General features: G+C 34.7%; 3 protein-coding genes across 4 annotated transcripts; all 3 read left to right on the top strand.

Annotated features, from left to right (window-relative positions):
- Positions 1–3,765: 3,765 nt before the first annotated feature.
- On the top strand, positions 3,766–8,752 carry LOC142542319 (E3 ubiquitin-protein ligase SIS3-like). Its single transcript, XM_075648902.1, has 10 exons — positions 3,766–4,071; positions 4,259–4,297; positions 4,481–4,547; positions 4,656–4,729; positions 5,083–5,221; positions 5,313–5,405; positions 6,994–7,059; positions 7,374–7,493; positions 7,756–7,869; positions 8,137–8,752. The coding sequence occupies exons 1-10, from the start codon at positions 4,043–4,045 to the stop codon at positions 8,527–8,529; spliced, it is 1,134 nt and encodes a 377-aa protein (XP_075505017.1). The 5' UTR covers positions 3,766–4,042; the 3' UTR covers positions 8,530–8,752.
- A 1,178-nt stretch (positions 8,753–9,930) lies between these two features.
- On the top strand, positions 9,931–12,305 carry LOC142542318 (CASP-like protein 4A3). 2 transcript variants are annotated; one of them, XM_075648901.1, is made up of 3 exons: positions 9,931–10,909; positions 11,718–11,853; positions 11,993–12,305. In XM_075648901.1, the coding sequence occupies exons 1-3, from the start codon at positions 10,140–10,142 to the stop codon at positions 12,023–12,025; spliced, it is 939 nt and encodes a 312-aa protein (XP_075505016.1). In that variant the 5' UTR covers positions 9,931–10,139; the 3' UTR covers positions 12,026–12,305. The 2 variants fall into 2 exon arrangements, with proteins under 2 accessions (XP_075505016.1, XP_075505015.1); XM_075648900.1 differs by having other exon boundaries at positions 11,946–12,305.
- A 9,582-nt stretch (positions 12,306–21,887) lies between these two features.
- LOC142542316 (serine/threonine/tyrosine-protein kinase HT1-like) lies at positions 21,888–25,524 on the top strand. Its single transcript, XM_075648899.1, has 3 exons — positions 21,888–22,770; positions 24,244–24,699; positions 25,113–25,524. Exons 1-3 carry the CDS (start codon positions 22,408–22,410, stop codon positions 25,359–25,361), a joined length of 1,068 nt encoding a protein of 355 aa, XP_075505014.1. The 5' UTR covers positions 21,888–22,407; the 3' UTR covers positions 25,362–25,524.

Genomic DNA, 25,524 nt, shown 5'->3' with positions numbered 1-25,524 from the left:
TTGAAACAAAATTTGATTTAATTTCTCAGTGTTCAATATTTTAAGAACCGAGCTATTTTAGCTCGATGCTTGTCCCCTACTGATCTTAACAAGTTGTATTAGAGTAGATTGTTCTTGAAAGAACGTTCAAGCTGGTTTTTTTTATTAAGTGTTTTAAATTAATGACTAAAATACTATTTCATTGCATTCTTTTAAGAATTTCATTTGAGATATATTCTAAGAGTTTATGCATAGTTGAAATTTTTTGGCAACTTATAGCAATTTTAGAATGAAAAAAAAAAAGACATAATTTCTTTCTCGATTATTCAAATGATAAACCATTTATTGCATTCAAAAAAATACAAATGTTTATTTCAAGATTAATTGAACTTGATGATGCAATCATAAAGCAAGATACAGTTATATTCAAATTTGAATTACAGATCATCTAGAAAACTCGGTATACTTGTTCTAAAAAATTTATATTTGTTTATAAAAAATACTTGAGTTTGATGTCAATATGATATTACTTTGTGTGTTATCGTGCTTATCAATAATTCTCTTACAATTGTGATTGTATTTAGCGACTAATAAGAGAATCTCTTAAATGTTTAATGAATATCGGGTTGACATATATATCTTGATTTCGCGTTACTTAAAATTTTGGTTTAGTTTTCTATTCTTGTTGAAACTTAATTACTCAATTTATGCATCTAGATGTTGATTATGTTTCATAAATGTCATATATTTAAACTGAGTTTAAAATTTTAATGTTGTGTCATTATTGACCATTATTTTGGTTTTCTCTCCATTTTTTTAGTTTCAAAAACATTCAAAAATATAGGGGAATATTTTATTTAAATTATAAGGAAATTTAAAATACAGTGGGAGATAAAAAAATTTCTTAACGTTTTATTTCATTTTTTATCACAAAAAAGGAGATAAATATGTTGATAAAAATACGATTTTAATGTCACGCATTACTTGAGTTTCAATGTTCACATTTTTATCCAAGTTTTGTGATCGTAAAAAAATGATATTACGGGGTTACATAAATGGTAACAATCTTGAATTTGATGATAACAAAACTTTTTATTGTATTTCTAACATATTTAATCAAGCGTGTAATTAGTAAATAAAAAACTGTAAGTTTTGAGAAGTTGAAACTCAAATTCAGCAAACAAAATCAGTAAAGCAGATTCGACACAGCATAATCAGCACATTAGAATCAGCTGGCCTAATTCAACAGACTCAAATTAACAGCAATGAATTCAGCTGACCAAACCAGCAACGCTGAATTCAGCAAAGGTCAAAATCATCAAGGCTCGAGAAAAGTGGTCAGCAATGTGAATATGACCGTTTCAATATCATTTTCCATACTTAGCTTTTTAAAACAATCATATTCTTGTTTCTAACATTTAAAACATTTTGAAGTCTATAAATATATCATCTTGAATATCAAACAAGAGTTTCGATATGGATTCAAAGTATAACATATTATAAGAAAAAAACAAGCTAGAATTAAAGCAGGTCCAATAAAATAAAATTTGAGAATACATTTTAGAAACATACATCGTAATGGATTAAATCCTCACACATAATCACTCACACATATACATGAGAGTTGAGTTTCAATTAAAAAATTGATGATAGTATTTACACAAATACGTTAAATATTGTGTTTTTATTCTGGACATAAGACATTCGATATTATACGGATTATGAGATTGTGACAAACAATCGAAGATGTGCTAGGAGTTATAGTTGAGGGTGCTCATTGGAATCAGGTTTGGAGCATTGTACTTGTTATAAGTCAAAGTCTTTTAGTTGATATCTTCCGAAAACTGAAGAAGAGGTGTCGTAGAACTTGTTAATGTCTGGACTTCCATAAACAAGGCATGGTGTCTTTAATTTATCGCATTTACTTTTCGTTGTTGTTTTGAGATAAATTGTTGAAGCATTTTATGTGATATTTGAAATACCAAAATGTTATATTCAAAGTATTTGATAAAATGCTTCAACCAAACTGTTATATCTTTTAAATATTATACAAATTGTTTAATCAATTTTTGTGAGCTTATTTTTAGTTTCTTTTGTTTGGTTTGAAAACTAATTTCGATATAATTTATCGATATTCAATATTTCAAGAACCAAACTATTGTAGCTTAATTTCTGTCTCGCGCCGAAAATTAACTAGTGGTATCAGATTATGTTGTTTTTGAAAGAACACTTAAGCTATTTATTTAATATTCAGTGTTTTAAATTCACGAGCATAAAACTGTTTCATTGCATTCTTTAAAGAAATGAGAATTTTGTATAATCTGAAGAAAATGAGATACATAACATACAAAACCTTCAAAAAATTCCAATTTTTTTTAATTAAAAGAAATAACTTTTAGAAAATATATTTTAAAAATAACCCTCATATCTCAAAAAATTTTAAAAAGTCACTTTTTTTTTATAACTGTGCATATTTAAAATTGCATTAGATAATTATATCCAATAAGTGAGTGTCACCTCATCGGTGCTCATATAAGTGAGCATGATGAGTGTACAATATATCAATATATATATATATATATATATATATATAATTTTGTTATACTGCACACCAATCGTGCCCACCTCTGTGCCCAACAATGAGGTGACACTCACATATTAGATGTGATGGAATATATCAAAATAATATATGTAATAGATGAGTATCACTTCATTGATTGACACAAGGTGATCACAGTTGGTGGACAATATATCAAAATTATATATATATATATATAAATATATATAAGTATGTCTCTTGTGAGACGGTCCCACGAATCTTTATCCGTGGGACGAGTCAACCCTACCGAAAAAAATTTTTTTTTTTTGGTTTCTAGATTTCTAGATTTACTCCCAGTTTCTATATTTCTAGATTTCTAGATTTCTTCGATTTCTGATTTTTGTGCGTGAATGGCAAAAAAAAAAAAAAATATTCTTCTTTCGAATATTGGTCACAGAAAATGTGGATTTTGAAGCCTATGATATATATGGTGTGATATTCGATTTAAGGTGCAATTTGTGCGTGAAATCACAAGAAATTTGAAAGAAGAAATTTTTTAAAAATTCGTCGTTTGAGAAATTTTTTAGAAATTCGAAAGAAGAATACTTTTTAAAAAAGACATTTTTTTTTTGTTTCTAGATTTAATCCCAGATTTACTCCCAGTTTCTATATTTCTAGATTTCTTTGATTTCGGATTTTTTGTGCGTGAATGACAAAAAAAAAATTTCTTTTTTCGAATATTGGTCACGAAAAATGTGGATTTTGAAACCTATGATATATATGTTAATTAAATAAGAAAAATGTTTTTTTTAAAAAAATAATTAAAAAGAAAACACAGCTGGGCGCCAAGAATACCCATAATAATTAATTTTGATATTATTTAAAAATACCAAGAATACCCCACTACAATTTTAAAAATATTTTAATTAATATAAAAATATATTTAATTAAATTTATACATTCCTTTATAACTATAATATCTATTTTCTAAAAAATTTAAAATTACTTAAATATTTCTTTATCTTAATCTAGAAATCACAAAATTATAATAATAAAAACAAAAAAAATGTTAATATATGCACAAAATACTTGCTGTAAATAATGATAATACAAGAGAAAATTTGAAAATGTTTACAAAATTCTATACGGATTTTCTCAAATACATATAAGTTTTTTGAATTAAAAAAAATGGATCTGAGATATTTACTTGTGTCTTTTTTAATTAAGCCCGTGCATTTCAAACGCTAACTGACAAAAAACGAATCAAACGCGGAAGTGTATCGCCTTTCAATTAGCCTCACTCTGCGATTCCAGAGAATTCATTCTAATCTTTTACTCCTCTCCCCTCGAAATTCACTTTCTTCTTCTCTTTTCTTCTCAGACTATATACAGAATTCAGTGTTCCCCTTTCCTGTGAAAAAATGGGTCTTTTTAATGCTTGAAATTTGGCGAGTGGACTCAGTCCATTGATGCTCAGATTAGTTTAATGACAATCAATTCTTGGATCGAGAACTAAGGCATTTGATGGCGATTAGAGGTGTTGATTTCAAGTGGTGAGTATTTTCAAGAACGTTTCAAGGTTCATAATGAGAAATGGGGTGGTAAAGATTTTTTTTTTGGAATATGGTGGTAAAGAAATCCGTTCTTCTAAAATGGGAGGATTTTATTCATCTTGGGACTTATACATTTAGGATTTTTATTTTTGTCTTAAAGGGGTAATTTTGGGTGGGTTTCTTGCAGGTATGATGGGTTCTTCTTGTCTATGGTCGCTACAAGTATGTATCCTTTTCATGGATGTTCAAGATTCTGTTTCATATTAAATGGGATGGCTTTTTTGGATGCTAATTTGGTCGATCTTTTATATTCTTATCTTGAATTTCTCGTATACGTTAATTTGATCAATGCAAGTTTGATATTTTTTACTATACGAAGTCTTGGATTATTCCTTAACTATTGTATCAGAATTATTGTGGCAATCAATTGGAAGCGGTACCATTTATGTACACATCCATTGCATATATGGATTGTAGTGAGTGATTTTTAAGCTTTTGAAACGAGTTAAGGATATTCCATCTATGTTGGATGAGACTTGAGGTTATAACTAAATGTTTTGCATTATTTCTCTTCCCTTTATTAGGTAGACTACACCGCAGTGTTTGTTTTCCGGCTCTTGATGTTTGTGGATAATGGACTGGCTGCTGGAATGGGGCTGTAAGACCTTGTTTCCTTTTGAGGTTTATTTTATAAGTAGCCATGGAATTGTATATATGTAATAGAAATATCTATTTAAGGATGGGAAGCCTTTGGTTAATAATCCTCTCGGTATTTTACCTACCTGAAAACTGTCATGGTCAATATTAAGCTTTATTTAGTAAGTTATAATACGACAAAAATGACAGTTGTTAAGCTATACAGATATTAGAGTTCTGCTTATTTGTCAAGAAGTAACAATGACTTGCAACTTGGAGTTGTACAATTATCTCCTCTTTACCCTCTCGTAAGTTTGGGTTTATTTCCCATTGTTAGAAGCTTTATAATTTTTACTGTATTCGAAATGGCATCAGGGATCTTGGTTGGCAGCAGAGATACACACGATTTTGTGGAAGGATTGTTGTGCTTTCCATTCTTGCTCTTCTCTTATACCCCTTCCTTTGGACTTGGACTGTTATTGGTACCCTATGGTTCTCTAGTGCTAGAGACTGTGTAAGTATATTTTCTATTTCTGTTCCAAGTAGGAGATCGTGCATTATATACCCAATCTTGAAAAAATATAAAAATGTGGAAACATTCACAGTTGCCTGAAGAAGGTCAGAAGTGGGGCTTCCTTATTTGGTTGCTTTTCAGCTATTGTGGACTTGTGTGCATTGCTGGCATCTCTTTGGGAATGGTTGGTTTCAGTTTTGACAATATTTTACTCTCCAACAAGTTTTATATTCCTGCTTTGAGATGTTACCTGGAATTTTCTGTGTAAAATATTTTATTGAAAACAGGTTATGCGCATGTATTGGCCCACAAAAGCTTTCCGATTCTCAAGTCATGCTTGGGTTTGCAAACCAAAAGATGGGGGGTTGGGATTGGGGAATATTTGCTTGAGGAACAAGGCATTTTTAGGGAAATGCCGGTGGAGATGTTCTGTGGAGAGGGAACCTTTGTGGAAAAAAGTTATAAGAGCATTTATGGATTGCAAGATAATGGTTGGGACGTGAGGTTGGCAAGGAATAAGACTTTTAGAAATCCTTGGAAATTTATCCCTCGATCTGACCCGGCTTTTCATCTTTTAGTTAGGGCGGTGTTTAAAGAGAGGAATATCGTTCGTTTTTGGGAAGACACTTGGTTGGGGGTTTCGTTGTTCAAAGATCTTTTTCCATCTCTTTTCCAGATCTGAGTCATAACAAACCTATTAACAATTTTATGTGAGGTGGATTTTCCGGTTTATTCCACCTATGCTTGGGATCTGCGCTTCAGAAGGGCTTTGAATGAGGTTGAAATTGATGAGTTGAGTACTTTGTGAGGGGTTTTAAATACTGTTCATTTGGAATTGGGTAGGGTGGATTTTAGGGTTTGTTTGGGAGACTCTTCAAGGTCTTTTTCTGTTATATCTTTTGGTGATTTTTTTCCCAGCCAGTAATTTTCCTAATTTCTCTTATTTTTATAATATATGGAGAGAACTTATCTCACATAAGGTTCAAGTTTTATCGTGGACTATGGCTTTGGGAAAATTGCAAACTTGCGATTCTTTGCAAAGAACATGACCTAACTGTGAATTATGTCCGAACTGGTGTACACTTTTCTGGAACAAAAAAGAGAATCAAGATCACTTATTTTTGTATTGTTTCTTCACAAGTGAAATTTGGAACAGAGCAATTGCAGGAATTGAGTATGGAGTGGATATTTCCAAGAACGGCGCATTATATGTGTTTTTTGGACTCGGAATTACCTAACGGATGGAACTGTCGGACTTTTTGGAATGTGTTAGTTCATTGCCTTTTTTGGTCAATCTGATTGGAGCGGAACTGAATAATATTCAACTATATAGCAGAGTGTATAGATAAGGTCTGGGAAAAGCGAAGTTTTAGGGTTGCTAGTTGGAATAGAAAGCTTGCAGAGTTTAATCATTTTTCTATCTCATATCTAGCCAGGGATTAAAAAAATTTATGTTATTGACCACAGTGTAGTCTTTCTTGTATCGTGCTTTTGCGGATATCTTATCCTCCTCCCAGTAATCTGTTTTCCTATTTTAATATATTTCGTTTCATATAAAAAATAATTAATACATTAAGGATTAGAAAGGCGAATAGTGGAATAATTGCCCCTCCCACAGCTTTTGCTAGTGGCCTTTTGTTTTCCTTTGTGTTCTTTTACTTGTGGAGAAATTTCTCTCAGGACCTCAAATGCTATATGCTTGAACGTACTATAAAGATGTTGTAATAACAATGGGCATCCGGATCTTATGCTTTGTTCCTCTTTTATTCCAGTGGTTAACAAGAAGACAGGCACATCAATTGCGTGCACAACAGGGGATTCCTGTTTCAGAATATGGAGTAAGCTCTTACAATTCTTTTGCATCAATGATAGTAAGCATATTAACACATGGTTACAATTAAGAAAATATGTTCTGTTTTAAGAAAATATATACGTTGGTGGAATACTCAAAAGTCAGTCCTGGGGATCCAGGCTATGGATTCACAAAGACGGTTCTTTTTATTCATCTTGGTGTTATTTTATTAAATTTTGATCTTAATTATAATCTAATGTTTGTGAGATGTTATGGCAATGTCTTGTCATTAAAATCATTTCTCAAGGCACAACATTTTATTTTTTAATTGACCTGCTTGAATGTTGAATCTGACTTCAGGTTTTGGTAGACTTGGTTAGAGTGCCAGATTGGGCTCTCGAAGCTGCTGGCCAAGAAATGAGAGGGATGGGTCAAGATTCCACTCCTTATCAACCTGGACTGTATTTGACTACCGCTCAGGTAACAAGCAACTTGCTTCAAAAATTTCGCAGTATGGGTCGACTAAATTAACTGGTGTAGTTCTTTTATCAATTTTCAGTAATTTATGGTTGGCTCAGGATTGAGATTTAAGTTAAACATGTGCAATTATTGTTACTAAATCACCTGATCAGATTAATATCTGCTGCTTCATTTTGTTTTAGTTCCGATTTGGTTTTTCTTATATGCACTCACTTTAACAAGCTTTCTCCAAAACTTTTGAAATTTTTATTGTGACATGCAGAGAGAAGCAGTGGAGGCGCTCATTCAAGAACTTCCAAAGTTCAGGATGAAAGCTGTGCCTACCGATTGCAGCGAGTGTCCTATATGTTTGGAAGAATTTCATGTGGGAAATGAGGTAATTATGTTTATGATCTGAATGTAATAATAATTTTAGTTACAAAAGGTTGAATTTTTCAATTGAAAAATGTCATCCTTATTCAATAATTTCACTAGTAAAAGAGGTGGAGCGCGGGGGAAGGGGTGGTGTTGCCAAACCCCTCTGGTCATTTTTTTCCTTAAAACTGATTTTATTTTTGTGTACAATTAATGTTAATCTTGTGTGTTCCCTCCCCGTAAAGGAGAATCCTGGTTCTGCTACTCCTTCTCACTAGACACCATACAGGTTCGCGGACTTCCTTGTGCTCACAACTTTCACGTGGAATGTATAGACGAGTGGCTCCGGCTAAACGTAAAATGCCCTAGATGTCGTTGCTCTGTCTTGCCTAATCTCGATCTAAGTGCAATATCTAGCATTCACACTGATCCAGAGAGGTCGTCTTCCAATGTCATTACAACTACTCGATATGCTAGAAACCAAACTCCTAGTCAGAGATATCTTCTAAGGTTACAGGGTTTGCTCCGCCCTGTCAGCGCTGAGAATTCTTCATCCGGCAGCGATGCAGATAATGGTGCCTCAGCACCATCAAGCAGAGGGATCCAAGCGGCCACTCACGATGTGGAAATAGGGGAACAGGTGCAAGTGGCGGTTGAAGAGTCGTCCCTGCACCAATCTTGATCTATTTTTTGTGGTCTCAGACTGCTTTGAGTATGGTTTAACCACGTGGGATTACACCAATTGTGATTAAGAAAAAAATACCGATGTTCATACTCCTGGGGAAACCATAGTGATGTATTTTGTTCAGTGACAGAACTATTGTAGTGTATGCAGAATTTGTGTTCTCTCGTGTACTGATGTGCTCGACCATATATCAGTAGCTCTCATCTGTGCTTCTTGTTCACGAGATCCATTTAACATTTTTAAGGTGTAAGGCCACAAAGAAAAGCCGACAAGGCATGGCTATTACGATAAATTTTTTCATTTCTTGCTGTCTCAAATTCATGGACACCATACCATACTTGTTAGAAAGTGGAATGCCACGCATTTTTCTTGGCGACTTCTCACGTGCACATAAAGTGGTAGGAAAGCCATCTTAGGTTCTCTCCGTTTTGGTTATTTTTTTAAAACATAATATGTCTCTGTGTCATGCACTACGTACGAGCCTGGCTTGTATAAAATTTGACGATGGAGAATCCACGACGAGGAATAAAGAGAAAAGACGAAAGAATTTGCTGGACTCCCAAAACGAGAATATAAAAAGGTGGGATTCCACTCGCTTTTAGGATAGCCATTTTTTTCAAAAGAAATTTGGTATTTAGACCCTGAATGGGTACTGTTTAGGAAACGTTTTTGCCAAAACTACAAAATACATATTACTCTATGGATGGTTCTTCATGAGGAAATTAATGTTGTCTTTGAATCGATGTATTTGAGACGATGAATATCAAATCTATTACTTTTAAATTCTTCCATTTGTTCGTTCGTTGAATTCACTCCATATCAAATTAAACCCAAAATAGAATAAATTATTGTGAAATATTTAATCTTAACATTAGAGATGTTTTTTTTTAAAAAAAATAATAATAATGGCACTTGAATCTTTCCCACTTGTATTTCACAAGATTGTCACCTGGATAAAGTGATACCGCACCAAACTAAAAAATTATGTTAGTAACGCAACATGACAAGCCACATTAAAATTTCCTTCACATTTAGAATTCAATAATTATTTTGTGGTCGCTAATAAAAAAGAAGCAATCAAATGAAAGCTAAATATGAAGAACATACATCAACTTGTTCTAAATATACTTTGAGTGTGACTTAAAACGAAGACTATAACATAAAGAACATCAACTTGTCCAATGTTCTATTATTATTTTTTAGGCAACAACTTGTGTGAGACGATCTCACGAGTTGTATTTTGTGAGACATATATCTTATTTGGATCATTCATAAAAAAATATTACTTTTTATGCTATTTTCTCCTTCTTTAATTATTATTTTAATTGTGTTTCTTTTAATTAATGAATTCAAATAGAATTTATGTATTAAAGAGAATATTCATGCACTGTAACGACGTCGTTAATGGTGGGTTGGCAATCAATCTCACACAGAATCAATTCCCTTTGCCTCACAACTTTGCTTCCATCTTCTCTCCATGCATTACAAATTCAAAAGTTTCTTTGGTTTCTCTACTGCCCTTCTCTGTTCTTGCTTGCATCTTTCTCTTTGTGTTTTTTTTTTTTAATTTTAATCTCGTTACTGGATCAGAAATTTTGTTGATTTTAATGGAAAACGAAGACACGGGCAGTAATCATGGCAAGAAAACGCCGCGAAGAAGCAGCAACGGTCACATATCCATGTCCGATACTGAGTCAACTACGAGTCGAGGAGATTCTTTCCACTCTCCACTTCGATCCGAATCGCCTCTTCGTCCCGATGATCCTCGTTTTCAGACTGAAGACGATGATTTTACTGTCGAGAATAATTGTAAAGCCCTGGTTCCGGTTGATATGTACCATTCTCCAGTTCCGTCCCCGAGAAAATCGAACAATCAGGCGAGTTCTGCCGCCGCCGGAGGTAAAGAGTGGCGTCCTTGGCCCCAGTCTGAAAAACCCCCATCGGATAATTGTGATCCTCGCCCAGTTTTCCCGACCTCCGGAGGAAATCACCGAGGCCAACAAATTTCTTCTGATAAACCCAAGTCGGAGAATCTTGGGTTATATGTGAAAGGTGCATCACCTGTTGTTATTGGGCTCAATAAGCTAGTGAGGGAGGAGCCGCCGCCCGAAGTGAAGAAAGTAGAGCCTGTTGGAGGAGGTGGGTTGGAGGAGGGGAAGGTCGTTGGTGGGGAGGATGGGGTTGGGGGAGAGATGAGGTCAAGAGCGGCAGTGGAGTCAATTTTGTGGAGGACCGAAAGGAATGGGGCGGTGAGGAAGGCAGCATTAGTGATTAGAATATTCGAGGTGGTGGCTTGTGTGATTTCGTTTTCGGTTATGGCTTCTGATAGGACTCAAGGATGGAGTGGTGATTCATTTGATCGCTACAAAGAGTATCGGTATAATTCTTCGTTCCACTGTTCTGAATATTACATGTTATGCCAAAATTCTGTATCTTCACTTGTTTGTATATCATTACATGGTTTTTATATCAGAGGGAGGGGATTATCCGAGGAAGCCATTTGTTTCCACTGTTTTAGATGTGGCTCAGTTGAATTTATGAAGCCTAATCACCTGATTGAATTGCTATCTTATACTACAGTGCCGTATTATCGAGTAGTTAATGACTAATGACTTGTATTTGGCATTAGATTTCTACTAGATAAACGATTTGAGGGAGTCGATATAATAGAAGATAATGGCTTGTCATGTTCATTGTATATTTGTCTTGCATTCTATTATCTTGAGCATCAATCTTGCCACTCTGTATGTAGTCTAGTTGTTAGATCTCTAAATCTTGCTTGGTTGCCGTGCTTTTGTCTTGAATAAGAGATGTAAGATCGTTAATTCTATGTGATATATATGGTTTTCCATCTCATAATTTGCTATGATCAGGTTGAATTAAATATATCCAAACTATCTTTCTCTTGAAAACTCATCTAGGTGTATCTGTCACTAAAATTTGATCTTCAACATGCAACTTAGTGTAAATTTGTCTTCCTCACATACTCGGGCAAGCAAGTCTCATGCTTTTCACCACAAGGGTCCAATGCTTATCTCATCTTTAGCATCGTTACCTAAACCATTCACTTTGGGAGAAGGATAGATTTTCAAGGTTTGAACTTGGTGTCTCTGAGGTGTCAGAAGTTCAAATATGTTATCATGTTATAGATTGCTACTGATAATCCCTTGAAATTGCTCGTACAGGTACTGTCTTGCTGTTAATGTCGTTGGATTTGTGTATTCTGGTTTTCAAGCTTACAATCTGGCACACCATTTGGGCACAGGAAAAAATTTAATCTCCCACCATTTACGTTACCATTTCGATTTCTCAATGGATCAGGCTAGTCCAATCTCCTTCGGAATTTTAGATAAATTATATGTTTTCTTGGTACTACCGAAAAAATTAAGAATTTTTTTCCATTTGTCTAGCAGATTTTGGCTTATTTTTTAATGTCAGCATCCTCATCCGCTGCTACTAGGGTGGACGACTGGATTACGAACTGGGGCAGTGACAAGTTCACAACGATGGCTAGTGCATCAATAGGGATGTCGTTCTTGGCTTTTCTAGCTTTCTCAGTGAGCTCTCTTGTGTCGGGTTACAACCTCTGCAACCGGGATTCAACTTAAACTGCCGCAAACACTTATATTTCTGATATTTTTTCAAATAATTTTGAGAACTACGACACAAATATTTAATCACAAATGAATGCTAAAATTGTACATAGTTTAGGATTGGTGAAAATTTCGAAACATTTTTATTGTGTGGTGAATAAATCATGCCCATTTTCCCAAGATGCAGAAACCGATGAAATTTTGACAACTGCATATGATTTTTGTTAATTGTTGGACGTACATAATAAGTGGGTTTAAAATAATTATTTTGGATTAAGGGTGCACATATGGAACTTGAGTATCACAATATTTGTGCTCAACTTGATTTAAAAGACTTGCTAAAATATCAATTTACTCGAGCTCGTACTCGAAAAGATCGAAAATGTTTGTATAAAATCTACAAGATTGTTAAGACTGCCTTTTCTATTATCTTACACTTGTGATATGCACCACTGCTTCCATTGGTAATATACTCTTGCGCTATGATTTAAGCAAGAGACGTCTAGGTTGATTATTTCATCTAATTAGCTCACCATAGTCATGATTTGTAAGTTATTGTATTAGTTTGAGAGTTTACTCGATATACATAAAAAATAACATGAGAGTTCTTTTGTCATAAAAAAAACGTGTTACAAAAAAAATCATTCACAATTTTGTTGCCCATAACTAAGTTCAAATTTCTTCATATAAAAAAAATCTTTTGTTTTATACACTATGAATACGCAAGCGAATTCATATTTCATTAGCAAGTCTAGTCGATTTGACTTTATATTCTATGAAATCAACAAATTTTAGATAGTATTTGTATATTATTTATGTTCAATATTACCATGATTATATATTCATATAGATTTTTTAAAAATGAATCTACAAGTGGCTGATTAATTAGAACTGTAGATATTTTGGACCACAAAACACAAATTCGAACCCAATTTGAGTTTCAGCCTATGACTTATCTTAATCCATCATGCACAATAAGTAAATATATTTCCAAACAAAAACCTGAATAAATAAAAAAAATAAATTTAAAGATTTTTTTTCCATGTAATTGATGATGTAGTCGTACCCTTTTTGTTTTTTTTTTTAATGAACTAATTCATTGAAAAAGGTAAAAATGTAGCAGTACAGATACACTGGGCATCCCCAGGAGATAGTATACCAACATACAATACATAACTGCCTACTCAATGTTCTTAAAAAATTATATCAATCATATTCGGTACACATCTGTAGGTGTGAATATGAATTTTCCTAATGGAATCTTCGATCTTCGGTTTTTCTCCCTCAAAAAGCACTCGATTTCTTAAGTTCCAAACATTGTATACCGTGGCTGCAAGGGCTGTGACTCTCATTTTGTCTAAAGTAGACTTACCTCTGTACGTTTCTCTAAACGCTTTGAGGACATAGGTTGGCGTGGCCATGATCTTCTTCATATCTAACCAATGTCGAACCCCATCCCAAATTTTCTTTGAAATACGGCATTTGAAGAAAAGATGTGAGTTTGATTCATCAACTTCATTGCACATCATACATATCTTGTCTTCCACAAATCCCATTCGGTCACGCGTTAGAAGTTTTTGATGGGCTAGCAACCATAAAATGATTCGGTGCTTTGGCAAGATGCAATGCCGAGACAAGATGATCTTCCAAGGCCAATTCCCTTTAGATTGCACGAAATATTCATATGCCCTAGACATACCATGATATGAAGCAAACCAAGAACAATATTTTATCTTGGGCTATTTCCTTTGTACCGAAACCACCTATGAGCAAGTCACGAAGATGGAGCAGTTTTTTGAGTAGTGGCGAGTCTTGTTTATGCACCTCCCAACTCCAAATGTCACTTGAACTGCGATAGAAGTGTTGAACCCATTTAATCCAGAGACTATCTTTCTTGAGGTGGATTTTCCACAGCGTTTTTGCAAGTAAAGCTTTGTTCCACGCCTTGAGATCCTTAAGACCCAATCCTCCATCCTCCAAAGGCTTGCAAACTGAAGTCCATGCAATAGGCAGGTGCTTTGTTGGCCAAACAAACTTCCGGCAAATTGATTGAATGGAGTCAATCACACAGGACGGAACAGGTAGTATGGATAGCCAGAAACATTCCACTCCTTGAACCACTGATCGAATTAGTTCTATTTTCCCTGCATAAGATAAAGAGTTCCTGGGCCAAGCATTAATTCTCCTCGCAATGCTGTCAACAAGAATGCTATAATCTGCTGCTTTGAGTCGTGCACCCGCCAATGGAACCCCTAGATATCTGAATGGCAATGTGACCCATCAGCAAAGCCAGTTATCATCAATATCTCCTGCCTCACGCTATCAGCCATACTAGCCGTATAAATATTGGATTTTAGTGCATTAATTCTGAGGCCAGCCATATCCCCAAACTGATCCAAGCAATGCATGATCATAGAGACACTAGACACGTCACCATGAGATAATAATAGCAAGTCATCAGCATATGCCAAGTGCGTGATATTGATGGCGGCACATTTCGGGTGGAACCTGAAAGGGGGAGTTCTAGACATACGGTGCAATGATCTTGATAAAACCTCGAGGCACAAAATGAACAACAATGGTGACAATGGGTCTCCCTGTCTCAACCCACGTTTACCCTCAAAAAAACCATACATCTGACCATTCACAACAATCGAGTATGACGTGGTAGTGACACACTCCATAATCCACTTAATGAATAATGTAGGGAAGTTAAGAGAGGAAAGTACCTCCCGCAGAAAGTCCCAATCAACCGTGTCATATGCTTTGCATAAATCAACTTTCAACATGCAACGAGGAGTTCCCCTTTTCCTAGCATACTTCCTCAGTAGTTCTTGTGCAAGGTGGATATTGTCCACAATTGATCGATCTTTAATGAAAGCTGTTTGGGCGTCATCAACAATTTCTCCCATAAAAGCAGTCAACCTGTTGACAAGAATTTTGGAAATAATTTTGTAAAATACCGTACAACAGGAGATTGGTCGGTAATCATTAACCGTTGATGCATTTGATGTCTTGGGCACTAGTGCGATAGTAGCATAGGTTCCACTGTCGCAGCATTTTTCCTTTTTGAAAAAATTCAAACACTGCTGCACATACGTCAGATTTGATAATGTTCCAAGCACTTTTGAAGAACAATGCTCCAAATCCATCCGGCCCAGGAGCTTTGTCATTGTCGATATCAAGCAATGCTCTATCAATTTCATCAACCGTAACCATCTTAGTGAATGAGTTCCAATCCCTTTCCTTGACACACGGTCCTTGTCGAAACAGATCATGGTCAATTGGAGTTGTACTTAATTTTTTACCCAATAGATCAGAGTAAAAATGAATAAAACATTGGGCTATTTCCTTGAAATCAGTAACAATATCCCCCTCGCTATTTTTGATGGCCAAGATAGCATTCCTTTTGTTGTTTCTCTTGATCAAATCATGGAAGAACTTAGTACACCTATCTCCATGTTTCAAGTAGTTGATCTTTGTCTTTTGAGCGATGAATAATCTTTCAGCCTCCATGACAATTTCAGTTTTCCGCTTTAATTGTTTATATTCATCTAGTATAGTACCTGTGTGAAGCATTTTCCTTTGCAACTCCTCTAATCTCGTCTTAGCAGCAGCTGCACGAGAGGAAATGTTGCCAAAGTGTTGTCTATTGAGCGTCTCCAATGGTTTTTTCAAACCTTTGAATAGCTGCTTAAGCCGATATTGACAAGTGCCATATCCCTCAAATCTCCAACGGTCTAAAACCAAATCCAAAAACTTGTCGCTCAATGTCCACATGTTGAAAAACTTGAAAGCCTTTGGTTTCTGCTTTTGATCCTCGAGTAATGATACTATAGAGACAGTGTGATCCGACAGACAACCCGGGGCTTGAAATTCAGTATGTCCATTTAGATTCGAAGACAGCCATGCCTGATTAACCAAGACACGATCCAACTTGCTGCACACCTTGGGGCTCATCCACGTGTAGAAGCAAACCGAGAATTTTAAATCCAACAAGTCTAATATAGCCACACAATCCACAAAATCTTTGGTTTCATAGTTCTTCACTTTCAGACCCATTTGCTTCTCATCCGGTGTTAACACATTATTGAAATCACCCAATAGAATCCAAGGTAAAGAGCAATTTGCACCAAATCGTATCAGATCATTCCACAGAAATCTCCTTTGCACAATCGTGTTAAAACCATAAATAAACGAGATACAAAATTCTTTTTGTGTCATTAAACATTTAACTCGTGCATGCAGTACTTGATATGTCAAACAAATGGTAGTAAGATCCACCCGAGTAGGATTCCACAATACAAAAATTCGGCCTTTGTTGCTCATGTCAAAGTTATGAGTAGCTTTCATACCTGGAAATCGAATACGCAAAAGATTCTGAAGGGCTTTATCATCAAACTTAGATTCAAGAATACCAATAACATCAATATGCAGCGCGCCCTACAAGAGTTTGGACACCCATTTGCTTTAGAGGTTTGTGAAAACCTCTAATGTTCCAACAAGCTAGTTATGTGCGAGAAGTTGTAGCATACCTATTTGCCTATTGTTTTATTTAAAAAATAATTGTGAGGACCCAGACACTAATCATACTCTTCATCATTAGGACAATTTAATCAATTATAATAAACAGGGTCTAATTTTTTTTTTTAATGCGGAATGTAATGTGATTCAATCTAATATACATATCAGTATTAAAGTACAAGTCTCGTACTATATATACAATCATTCAACTAAGGTTTAACGACTACCAATTAAGTGTTCAAACCCTATCTCTAATCCAAGTCCGTAGTCTCCACTCTAATCACGATCTATCTTCATTTCCTCGACCCTGAACCTGTCCCACCTGTTGTCATGCACACATACAAACACGACAACAGCCGGATAACTCCGGTGAGAATAAAATCCCAGTATAAATCAATGAAACATGCAATCATATAAACAATGTAAAAGCATGTAATATATATCAGTGACATGTATCAAAATCTGAAACATAATCAATATAAAATCGTAAATCAGACTCGTGACTCCACGTCTCAGACTAGACTCAATCCTAGTCTAGGGATCCCGGTTTTCAGATGTTGGTATTCCTATATCGACCAACAGTAATAGAAGAAACTCCAATTCTATCCACGTCGATATAACCAAACATCCAGTGTCTTGACCTATCCGTCACAGACTGTGGCACTATCGCCAATTCAACTATCCTGTGACATCGTGCAATGTGCCCGTGGCGATCCCGCCACTATCAGGCACTTCTGTCACAAGATCACTCGTCTAATACTCATCTAATACGTGCTTTCTATAAATCAATAGAACAAGTATATCAAATCAAATCAATGCATATAATAACAATAAGTATGTGATTTAGGGAAACTCAAGTATATCCTACTTGAGTCGATCTCTCAATACCACATTGACTTATACCTTTCTTTCGTTAAAGTTCTGACGACGTTCAAGTCTGGAATTCAAAATCTGTCAATCCCTCAATCTGGCCATGACAATATCAATAATATCATATCAATATACTGCTCAAATCAATACCAATCTGATCAATCTGGATTCAACTCAAAATCAACGGCATAACGGCACAATCTCAGTATCCCCGTCATTACCATATCAACAGGTATCAATTACAAATCATAACCAATATCCAATATCATCTGAAACTAATCAATAATCTAAATCTGTCCAATTTCCAGTCAATAAAATCAGAAAATCATATTAATTTCATAATCAATCTGTTTCTCAATCTGACTACGATTCTACGATGTCTAACATGCCAAGAACATCATATATGAAGTGTATTCGATTCCAACAATATCATAATTTCCAAACATATCAAAACGTAACAAAACTTACGTCCAGTTGTAGCTTGCGTCGATAGGAACACAGTACTGAAGTCGGATTGAAAATTAGACGGACGGATCAAAATATAAAGGCGTAAGGATTTCTACGAACTTTTCCTCGCTTCTTTCTTCGAACTTGTGAAGGAATAATGTATTATATGTATATATATATACACCAAGCTGCATATTAAAACAACGTGTCCTCTTTTCTTGAATCTCGGTCAGCGCTCGGGCGGTGCTAAACTACCGCTCGGGCGCGGCATTCTCTGTCCATGCGCTTGTTTTATTATGCACTAGCGCTCGGGCGGTCACAAAATACCGCTCGGACGCCGCCGCATCCTCTGCCCAAAACATGCTCCTGTTGAACATTGGCGCTCGGGCGGTTATTTTCTACCGCTCAGGCGCCAATAGTTCTGTCTAAAAATTGCATCCTTCATATGCTTTGGCCAATCTGATCTCGTAATAGCCCGTCTATAATTATATCAATTCATGAATCAATAATCTCATATCAACAGAGTCAAAATCTCGGGCATTACAAAATTTGTGTGAGACGGTCTCACGGGTCGTATTTTGTGAGACGGATCTCTAATTCGGGTCATCCATGAAAAAATATTACTTTTTTAATGCTAAGAGTATTACTTTTTATTGTGAATATCGGTAGGGTTGACCCGTCTCACAGATAAAGATTCGTGAGACCGTCTCACATAAGACACACTTTATTTTAAAAGCAAACATAAATATTTTTAATTTAATCACAACTTTAGAAGTTGTGGTTTCCTAATTTTTCAAAGGCAAAAACTTGTTTGAGATGGTCTCACGGGTCGTATTTTGTGAGACGAATATCTTATTTAGGTCATCCATGAAAAATTATTACTTTTTATGCTAAAATTATTACTTTTTATTATGAATATCGGTATGGTTGACTCGTCTCACAGATACAGATTCGTGAAATCATCTCACAAGAGAACTACTCTTTTTCAAGATGTTACCATCTAACACATATTTTTAGTAATTTTTTTGTAATAAAACTTGAGGATTCAATCATAAAAAATCTTTGATATTTGTATAATTAACCTTTGCATTGAGTTATCCACCACAAAAATCGAAGATTGAAACTTAACGTTTAAACTGACGTATTATAATATAACGACTATTTATATTTCTTCCCACAACAAAATGAAAATCATTATGGTGTGCCATCAAAATTGGTGTAAATCTCAATAGATATGGCGACAAAGATAATATCTTTCTTGTATAAAATCAATACATGTGATTGTGCATCATCCAGCCATGTTCTGTGATGCACTCTTCAAATATCAAGTATGTGACAAAACTTCTCTTCCATATTTATAGATCCAACCACCACTTATTTTATTTAAAAAATATTATTTTTTTAAAAAAAATTAAAATAAATTTGATATCTATACTATTTTATTAAGTTTGAAACACTTGGAGTAACTAACTTTGTTGTCATGGTCTGTTTTAATAATTATATATATTAATAAAATGTTAAAATTTTAATGCAAGTTATATGTAGTTCAGCAGATAGAGTTATTGTTTCTTCGGATTTAGGTTATAGGTTCAATTCTCACTAGATCATTTTTTATTCTTTTATTTTTTAATTTATATATAAAACAAGCATGCAACGCGTGCGTCCGTACACTAATCTTAGCTAATTCTGTTGGCGTTATATCACATGTTTAGGCTTTACACGCCTCATTAGTCCACCTAATTTTTTAGGGAAACATATGAATCAATATAACTAACTGCTTAGGGACAGGGGCCAAAAACACTAAGATTTGTCCCTTTTACATTAAAAAAAATTCAAAATTATTATTATTTCTAAAAATTTTATATTTCGCAATTTTTGTAATGATTAAATACACTTATTATATTTATTCACTTTTTTTTTTATATAGAGATGCGAATTGGACGGAGCGGGCTGGGCAGCCCCGTTTGCATTTGGATCCAAACACGAACATTTAAGCTTAATTAATTGCGTTTGATGTAATGATTGGTTTAAGCTTCAACCAATGGTACTTACGACTCGACAACAAAATGGGCCGTACTTACCCGTATAGTGGCAGTGGGCACATGGGTCGGGCCCAATCTTGTTTCATGCTTTGTATTCATATACAAATAAAATAATAAATAATATTAATGTGGGACCGAATTAATTGTCACATGTAATAGGCAGACAGTTGAAGACATGAGTCAGCAGCAGATTCGCAAAGAGTTATATTATATTATATTATATTATATTAAATAATATATTATTTTTAATGCTTTACTTATTTCCTTTTTAAAATGTGATGAATAATTCAAATCACCTCAAGTGAAAAGATTTTATTTTTACCAATGAATAATTATAAAAATTCTTTAGTTAAAAAAAAAATTAATACATTTAAGGTGATCAATTTCTTTTGTTTTAATAGATAATAAAAAACTTATATATAACGATCTCACATATCGATTTTATGAGAATATATTCTATTTGTTTCACTCATAAAAATTATTATTTTTATTTTAAATATAAATATGATTAATCCGTCTTATAAATAAATAAATTTAAAATCGTCTTATTTATAATAATTGTCAGACACATAGGCTAGATAGTGACTTTGATTAGATATATTTACATTATTATTTCTTTCTAATGGAAGGTCAAGTGTCCTTATCCATTAATTAAAGCATTCATAAATTATAATTTAAGTATTCTTTAATAATAATTATCAAAAAGAACGATCAAATGGATGTTAGAGTAAAATTTGAATTTTATTTAATAATATTGATCATATTTGAGGGAAATAAACAGAAATAAAGAAAGAAAACTAAGGGATAAAATGATGCAACAAATTCTATTGAATTGTTGTAATATTTTTTATATATATGTAAACGGAGGACTTATGAATTTTGACTCGATCGACTTAAGATATGATATAATTATATATATATATACATTTAAAATATTAAACTCAAAAAGAAAATCCTAAACAATTAAATTATACATATATAATATAAATATAAAAGAGGAGAGTGACCGTATACGAATGGTGTATACGGCACAGTACAACACATGGCCGGAAGGTGGGCCCCAACTCTCTCGATTTCCACATTCCTAACCTATCTTTATTATTCGTGTTCACGTGCTGTGAAATGTCGATAATACCCTCGTCGGATGGTTGAATAGTCTCTCGTTTTCATTGCCAAGATCTAAATATTTTTTTGGATTTAAACACTGAACAATTTCAGTTGATTTATTCTGTAAATGTGTTGAAATTTAAAATTCATAATCACATAAAAATTTTCAAATAACACCTGAATCCCAAATTTAAAACAAGTTTATCAAATTTGAAACTCAATATTATAATTTATCGAACCCTTATTTCTTAGGTATTTTTTAAAAAATAAAAAATAAATGTGGTCATTGTGAAAGATAGGTGGTATTGTATAGGGATGACAATGAGACGAGGATGGATTGGTACACCATCACCATCCTCGTCTCCGGATTCCATCCTTACTCTCGTACTAGTCCAATTTCCGTTTTTTGATTTCGAAGAGTCCTTGAACTCGAAATCACGGGGATCCAAATCGGGGAAATTAGTTAAATAACATCGGTCAACTCTTTTTTTAAGGAGGACCTCCAAAAGTGTATTTGAAATACACTTGAGGATGTCATTTTCTTAAAAAAAGAGTTGATTGAGGTTAAAAAATAAAATACCCCAATCAAATCTTCATCCATATTCTAATCTCTATTTCAAAAATATTAATGAGATAAGACGGGTCCGGGAAAATTGTATTGTGGGTATTAGAAATGAATAAAAGGGCAAAACTGCGAAATAAAATGGAATAGTGAGAACCCCCGTCTCCTCACAAGTAGATCTCCCCACGTTATCAATGTTTCCAACTTTTATATATGACGATGAAATATATATTTTCTGTATTTGCTCCTTCACTGTCTCTGTATCTGCGCTGCGTTAGTCGGTGTTGAACAATAACAGAATACAGACTACCACCCTTTTTCTCTTTTCTAACAAAATCAAAGATAATGTAAAAAACTATTTCTTCATTAATGGCTTCTATTCTAATTGTTATACAGGTTCTCGTGTTTTTGGCTTTTTTTAATTGATGGTATATACTTTCCTACCAAACTTTCTGCTGGCTTTGGAGGTTTTGTTCCTGCGAACCCGTGTGCTTCTTCAAGGAATGTTTTTTTCTTTTGTTTACGGTGTCAAGATTGATGCTTGATATGTGTTCACCTTTTCTCTCTCAGTTTTTGCATGCACATTCAGGGTGATCTATTCATGGAGTAATGAGTTGTGGGTTTTCTTTTTAGCATCCGATTATTTTGTTTTTGCACGCATTGATTCTTAGTTTATTATCGTGTAAAAGTCGAGGAGAGCAGGAAAATTTGATGTTATCCGGCGAAACCTATGAAGATTTTTCAGTGGCTGAAACAAATAGCGAGCACCCACAGCAAGCTGGAGAGGAGACTCTCTTTGGGAGAGTACAATAGAGCAGTTTCATGGTCAAAATACTTGGTTTCTTCTGGCGCAGAAATTAAAGGTAGAAGAGAAGAAGAATGGAATGCTGATCTATCCCAACTTTATATAGGGAACAAATTTGCTTCTGGGAGACATAGTAGAATCTACAGAGGGGTTTATCAACAGAGAGATGTGGCTATTAAACTTTTTAGCCAGCCTGAAGAGGATGGGGAGCTGGCTGAATTCTTGGAGAAACAGTTTACATCAGAAGTTGCTCTTTTGTTCAGGTTGAAGCATCCTAATATCATCACTGTAAGTGGGATCTAATTGTTCTTTGTTTTGGGTGGTTTAATCTTGAGTGCTTTGTTGTGCGTAAATTGCGTTGGAAATGTTGTCCCTTACTTGTTAATCTTCTGAGTATTTGGATGCAATGGTGAAGCTATGAAACAGTGAACCAAAACTCCAAAAATTTTACGCATAATAATCATACGTTTACAAAGTAAAATTTAGGGGATCGTCCCACCAGCCCAGCTCCTTCCGCCATTGTTGGGCTTGATCGCTGGATTATTTTGTTGTGCAGGGGGGAGTGAAAATACACTGTCACCCACACATTTGTATATAAAGATGATACTAATGTTAAAGGAATATATTAAAGAGAAGGGGGCGACTGCCCCTTCTTACCTCTCTTCTTGCGTCACCATTAAAGAGAAAGGGGTGCAATTACCCCTTCTGACTCCTCTTCCTCCGTCCCAGCTAAGGAATATTGAGGGTTTGCAGTTCTCAACTTTTATAAACATCACATGTGAATTTGAAGATTTCATGCCGCATGTTTGGTGTAATATGTTTTTGAGTGATACATACATCATACATTGGAAGAGTGATCCTGGATTGCCCCAACATAGTTTTAGGTCAGATGGTTGGGCAAAGTAAGCAGGTTTCTTTCGTACTACATTATGATAACTGAAAATATCGTCGAAAACTGGTCGGTTGTTATTAGGAAATGGCAAGTGAACTCAAAATGTTGGTGCTCTATACAAGAACTTTTGGTGCCTTCCCTTATCTGAGAAAATTGTAGCCTAGACGTAAAATCATAAACTGAATTCTGGATGGAAAGGGATCGAATTATCGACCTTCACCCTTGCACAAAAGAGATGTGGTAAGCTTTTTCAAGACCGATGATCTTTGACATATGTCATTTTATAACTTTAGGTCTCGGTGATTTTGTATGTTGTGTACCTGTGACCTTTGTTATATATGTCAGTTGTATTTGAATCATCGTACTTCTATTGATATTTATAAACAATCAAACTACGATTTGGAAACTAAAACAGCGGTTCAAATTATGCAAGCCTTTTCTTTTCTTTTAAAGGAAATTATGCAAACCTTTTCACTGCTAAGTAAATTGTACATGTTGGTACCTTTCCTCTGTGACTTGTGATTACAATATGTACAAGTGTGACTATAATATCTTGTTATACATCGGGTTTTGGGAGAGATGTGAATGGCTTTATAAGGCTGTGTATAAGATTAGAGCAATCATCTTTGTAAAATTGGGATTGAAGTGTATTAGCTGCTAATGGAGCTGTTTTATGCACACTTTTGCTTATGCAATTCCAGAGGCCTGAAGCGTGAGAGTGGTAACATAGAACCGAGCACTTGAATGTCTGAATACTTTCGTAACAGTTGTCATTTTACTAAATTTATTATTCAAGCTTGTCGACTGTTTGTTGAATGACAGTGGAATCTCAGTTTTTTGACACCATGTTGTTTTGCCTTTTATACCAGTTCATAGCTGCATGCAAGAAACCACCAGTGTTTTGTATCATCACTGAGTACTATCCAGGCGGTTCTCTAAGAAAATTCCTCCATCAGCAAGAACCGTATTCCCTTCCCCTCAATCTCGTACTAAAGTTGGCCCTCGACATTGCTCGTGGTATGCAATATCTTCATGCTCAAGGGATTCTTCACCGTGATCTTAAATCCGAAAATATGCTTCTCGATGAAGATATGTGTGTCAAAGTAGCCGACTTTGGAATATCGTGCTTGGAATCTCACTGTGGAAGTGCAAAAGGATTTACAGGTACTTATCGTTGGATGGCACCAGAGATGATTAAAGAAAAGCACCATACAAGGAAAGTCGATGTTTACAGTTTCGGTATTGTTTTGTGGGAACTTTTAACTGCATTGACACCATTTGATGACATGACTCCGGAACAAGCAGCATTTGCAGTTTGCCAAAAGGTAATTTATCTAGCATTCAAAGTATCTCTTACTTATTTAACATATTTAACTCCATTTCTTAGCCACATATTGACTATTGATTTCTGAAAGAAAATGCTGTAACTTGAACGAATATACATACCAACCCTGATACGAACTAAATTGAAGACACTTATTCTACATAATACATAACCATTTCCTCTTTGATGTCTCTGTAAATCGCTATTTCATCATAAAAAATCATGTTTTAGTTCATTTTAAACAAGATATATAATTATATCAAGTTCGCTAAAATACCAAGTTTATTGTGTGTAAATGGTATTAATTACTTGGTTCGAAAACAATAGTATGAACCAATCCTGTATGACTTACCAATTAATGTACACTTCCTTTTTGTGAGTAACATTTATTTACTGTTTTTGTTTCCGGTACAGAATGCTAGGCCGCCATTGCCTTCTTCGTGTCCATCAGCATTTCGTCACCTCATTCATCGTTGCTGGTCGGGTAATCCTGACAAGCGACCACATTTCCATGAAATTGTGAGCATTCTTGAAAGCTATTCGGAGTCACTTGAGCAAGACCCCAAATTCTTTTCATCTTATGAGCCCCCTGAGGATCATACCCTTTCGCGATGCATTCCAAAATGCATCGCTACTCGTAGATCTCCCTCTTCGAGGGCGTAAGAATGGGTACGATTTAAATATTGATCGTGCCATATTTTTCTTTCTTGCTGGGAGAGGTATGTGTAGTGTGTTGATATAATTGTATCTTCGACCTACAACTAGTATGCACTGTTTCATCTCTCTATGAAATATGAAATAGATGTGTGTGTAGTGTGTTTGTTGA

The sequence above is a fragment of the Primulina tabacum genome, chromosome 4 (assembly GCF_025594145.1).
Source record: "Primulina tabacum isolate GXHZ01 chromosome 4, ASM2559414v2, whole genome shotgun sequence".
Lineage (NCBI taxonomy): Eukaryota > Viridiplantae > Streptophyta > Magnoliopsida > Lamiales > Gesneriaceae > Primulina > Primulina tabacum.
The sequence above is the reverse complement of the archived record's forward strand: the minus strand, read 5'-3'. Positions and strand labels throughout refer to the sequence as shown.

Excerpts from the sequence above, each read along its gene's own strand:
- LOC142542318 (XM_075648900.1), top strand. The coding sequence starts at position 10,140 with ATGGAAAACGAAGACACGGGCAGTAATCATGGCAAGAAAACGCCGCGA. Across the intron at positions 10,910-11,717 it reads GATCGCTACAAAGAGTATCG|GTACTGTCTTGCTGTTAATG; the intron begins GTATAATTCTTC and ends TTGCTCGTACAG. Across the intron at positions 11,854-11,945 it reads TCGATTTCTCAATGGATCAG|ATTTTGGCTTATTTTTTAAT; the intron begins GCTAGTCCAATC and ends TTTGTCTAGCAG.
- LOC142542316 (XM_075648899.1), top strand. The coding sequence starts at position 22,408 with ATGAAGATTTTTCAGTGGCTGAAACAAATAGCGAGCACCCACAGCAAG. Across the intron at positions 22,771-24,243 it reads AGCATCCTAATATCATCACT|TTCATAGCTGCATGCAAGAA; the intron begins GTAAGTGGGATC and ends CTTTTATACCAG. Across the intron at positions 24,700-25,112 it reads CATTTGCAGTTTGCCAAAAG|AATGCTAGGCCGCCATTGCC; the intron begins GTAATTTATCTA and ends TTTCCGGTACAG.
- LOC142542319 (XM_075648902.1), top strand. The coding sequence starts at position 4,043 with ATGGCGATTAGAGGTGTTGATTTCAAGTG. Across the intron at positions 4,072-4,258 it reads AGAGGTGTTGATTTCAAGTG|GTATGATGGGTTCTTCTTGT; the intron begins GTGAGTATTTTC and ends GGTTTCTTGCAG. Across the intron at positions 4,730-5,082 it reads CTGGCTGCTGGAATGGGGCT|GGATCTTGGTTGGCAGCAGA; the intron begins GTAAGACCTTGT and ends AAATGGCATCAG.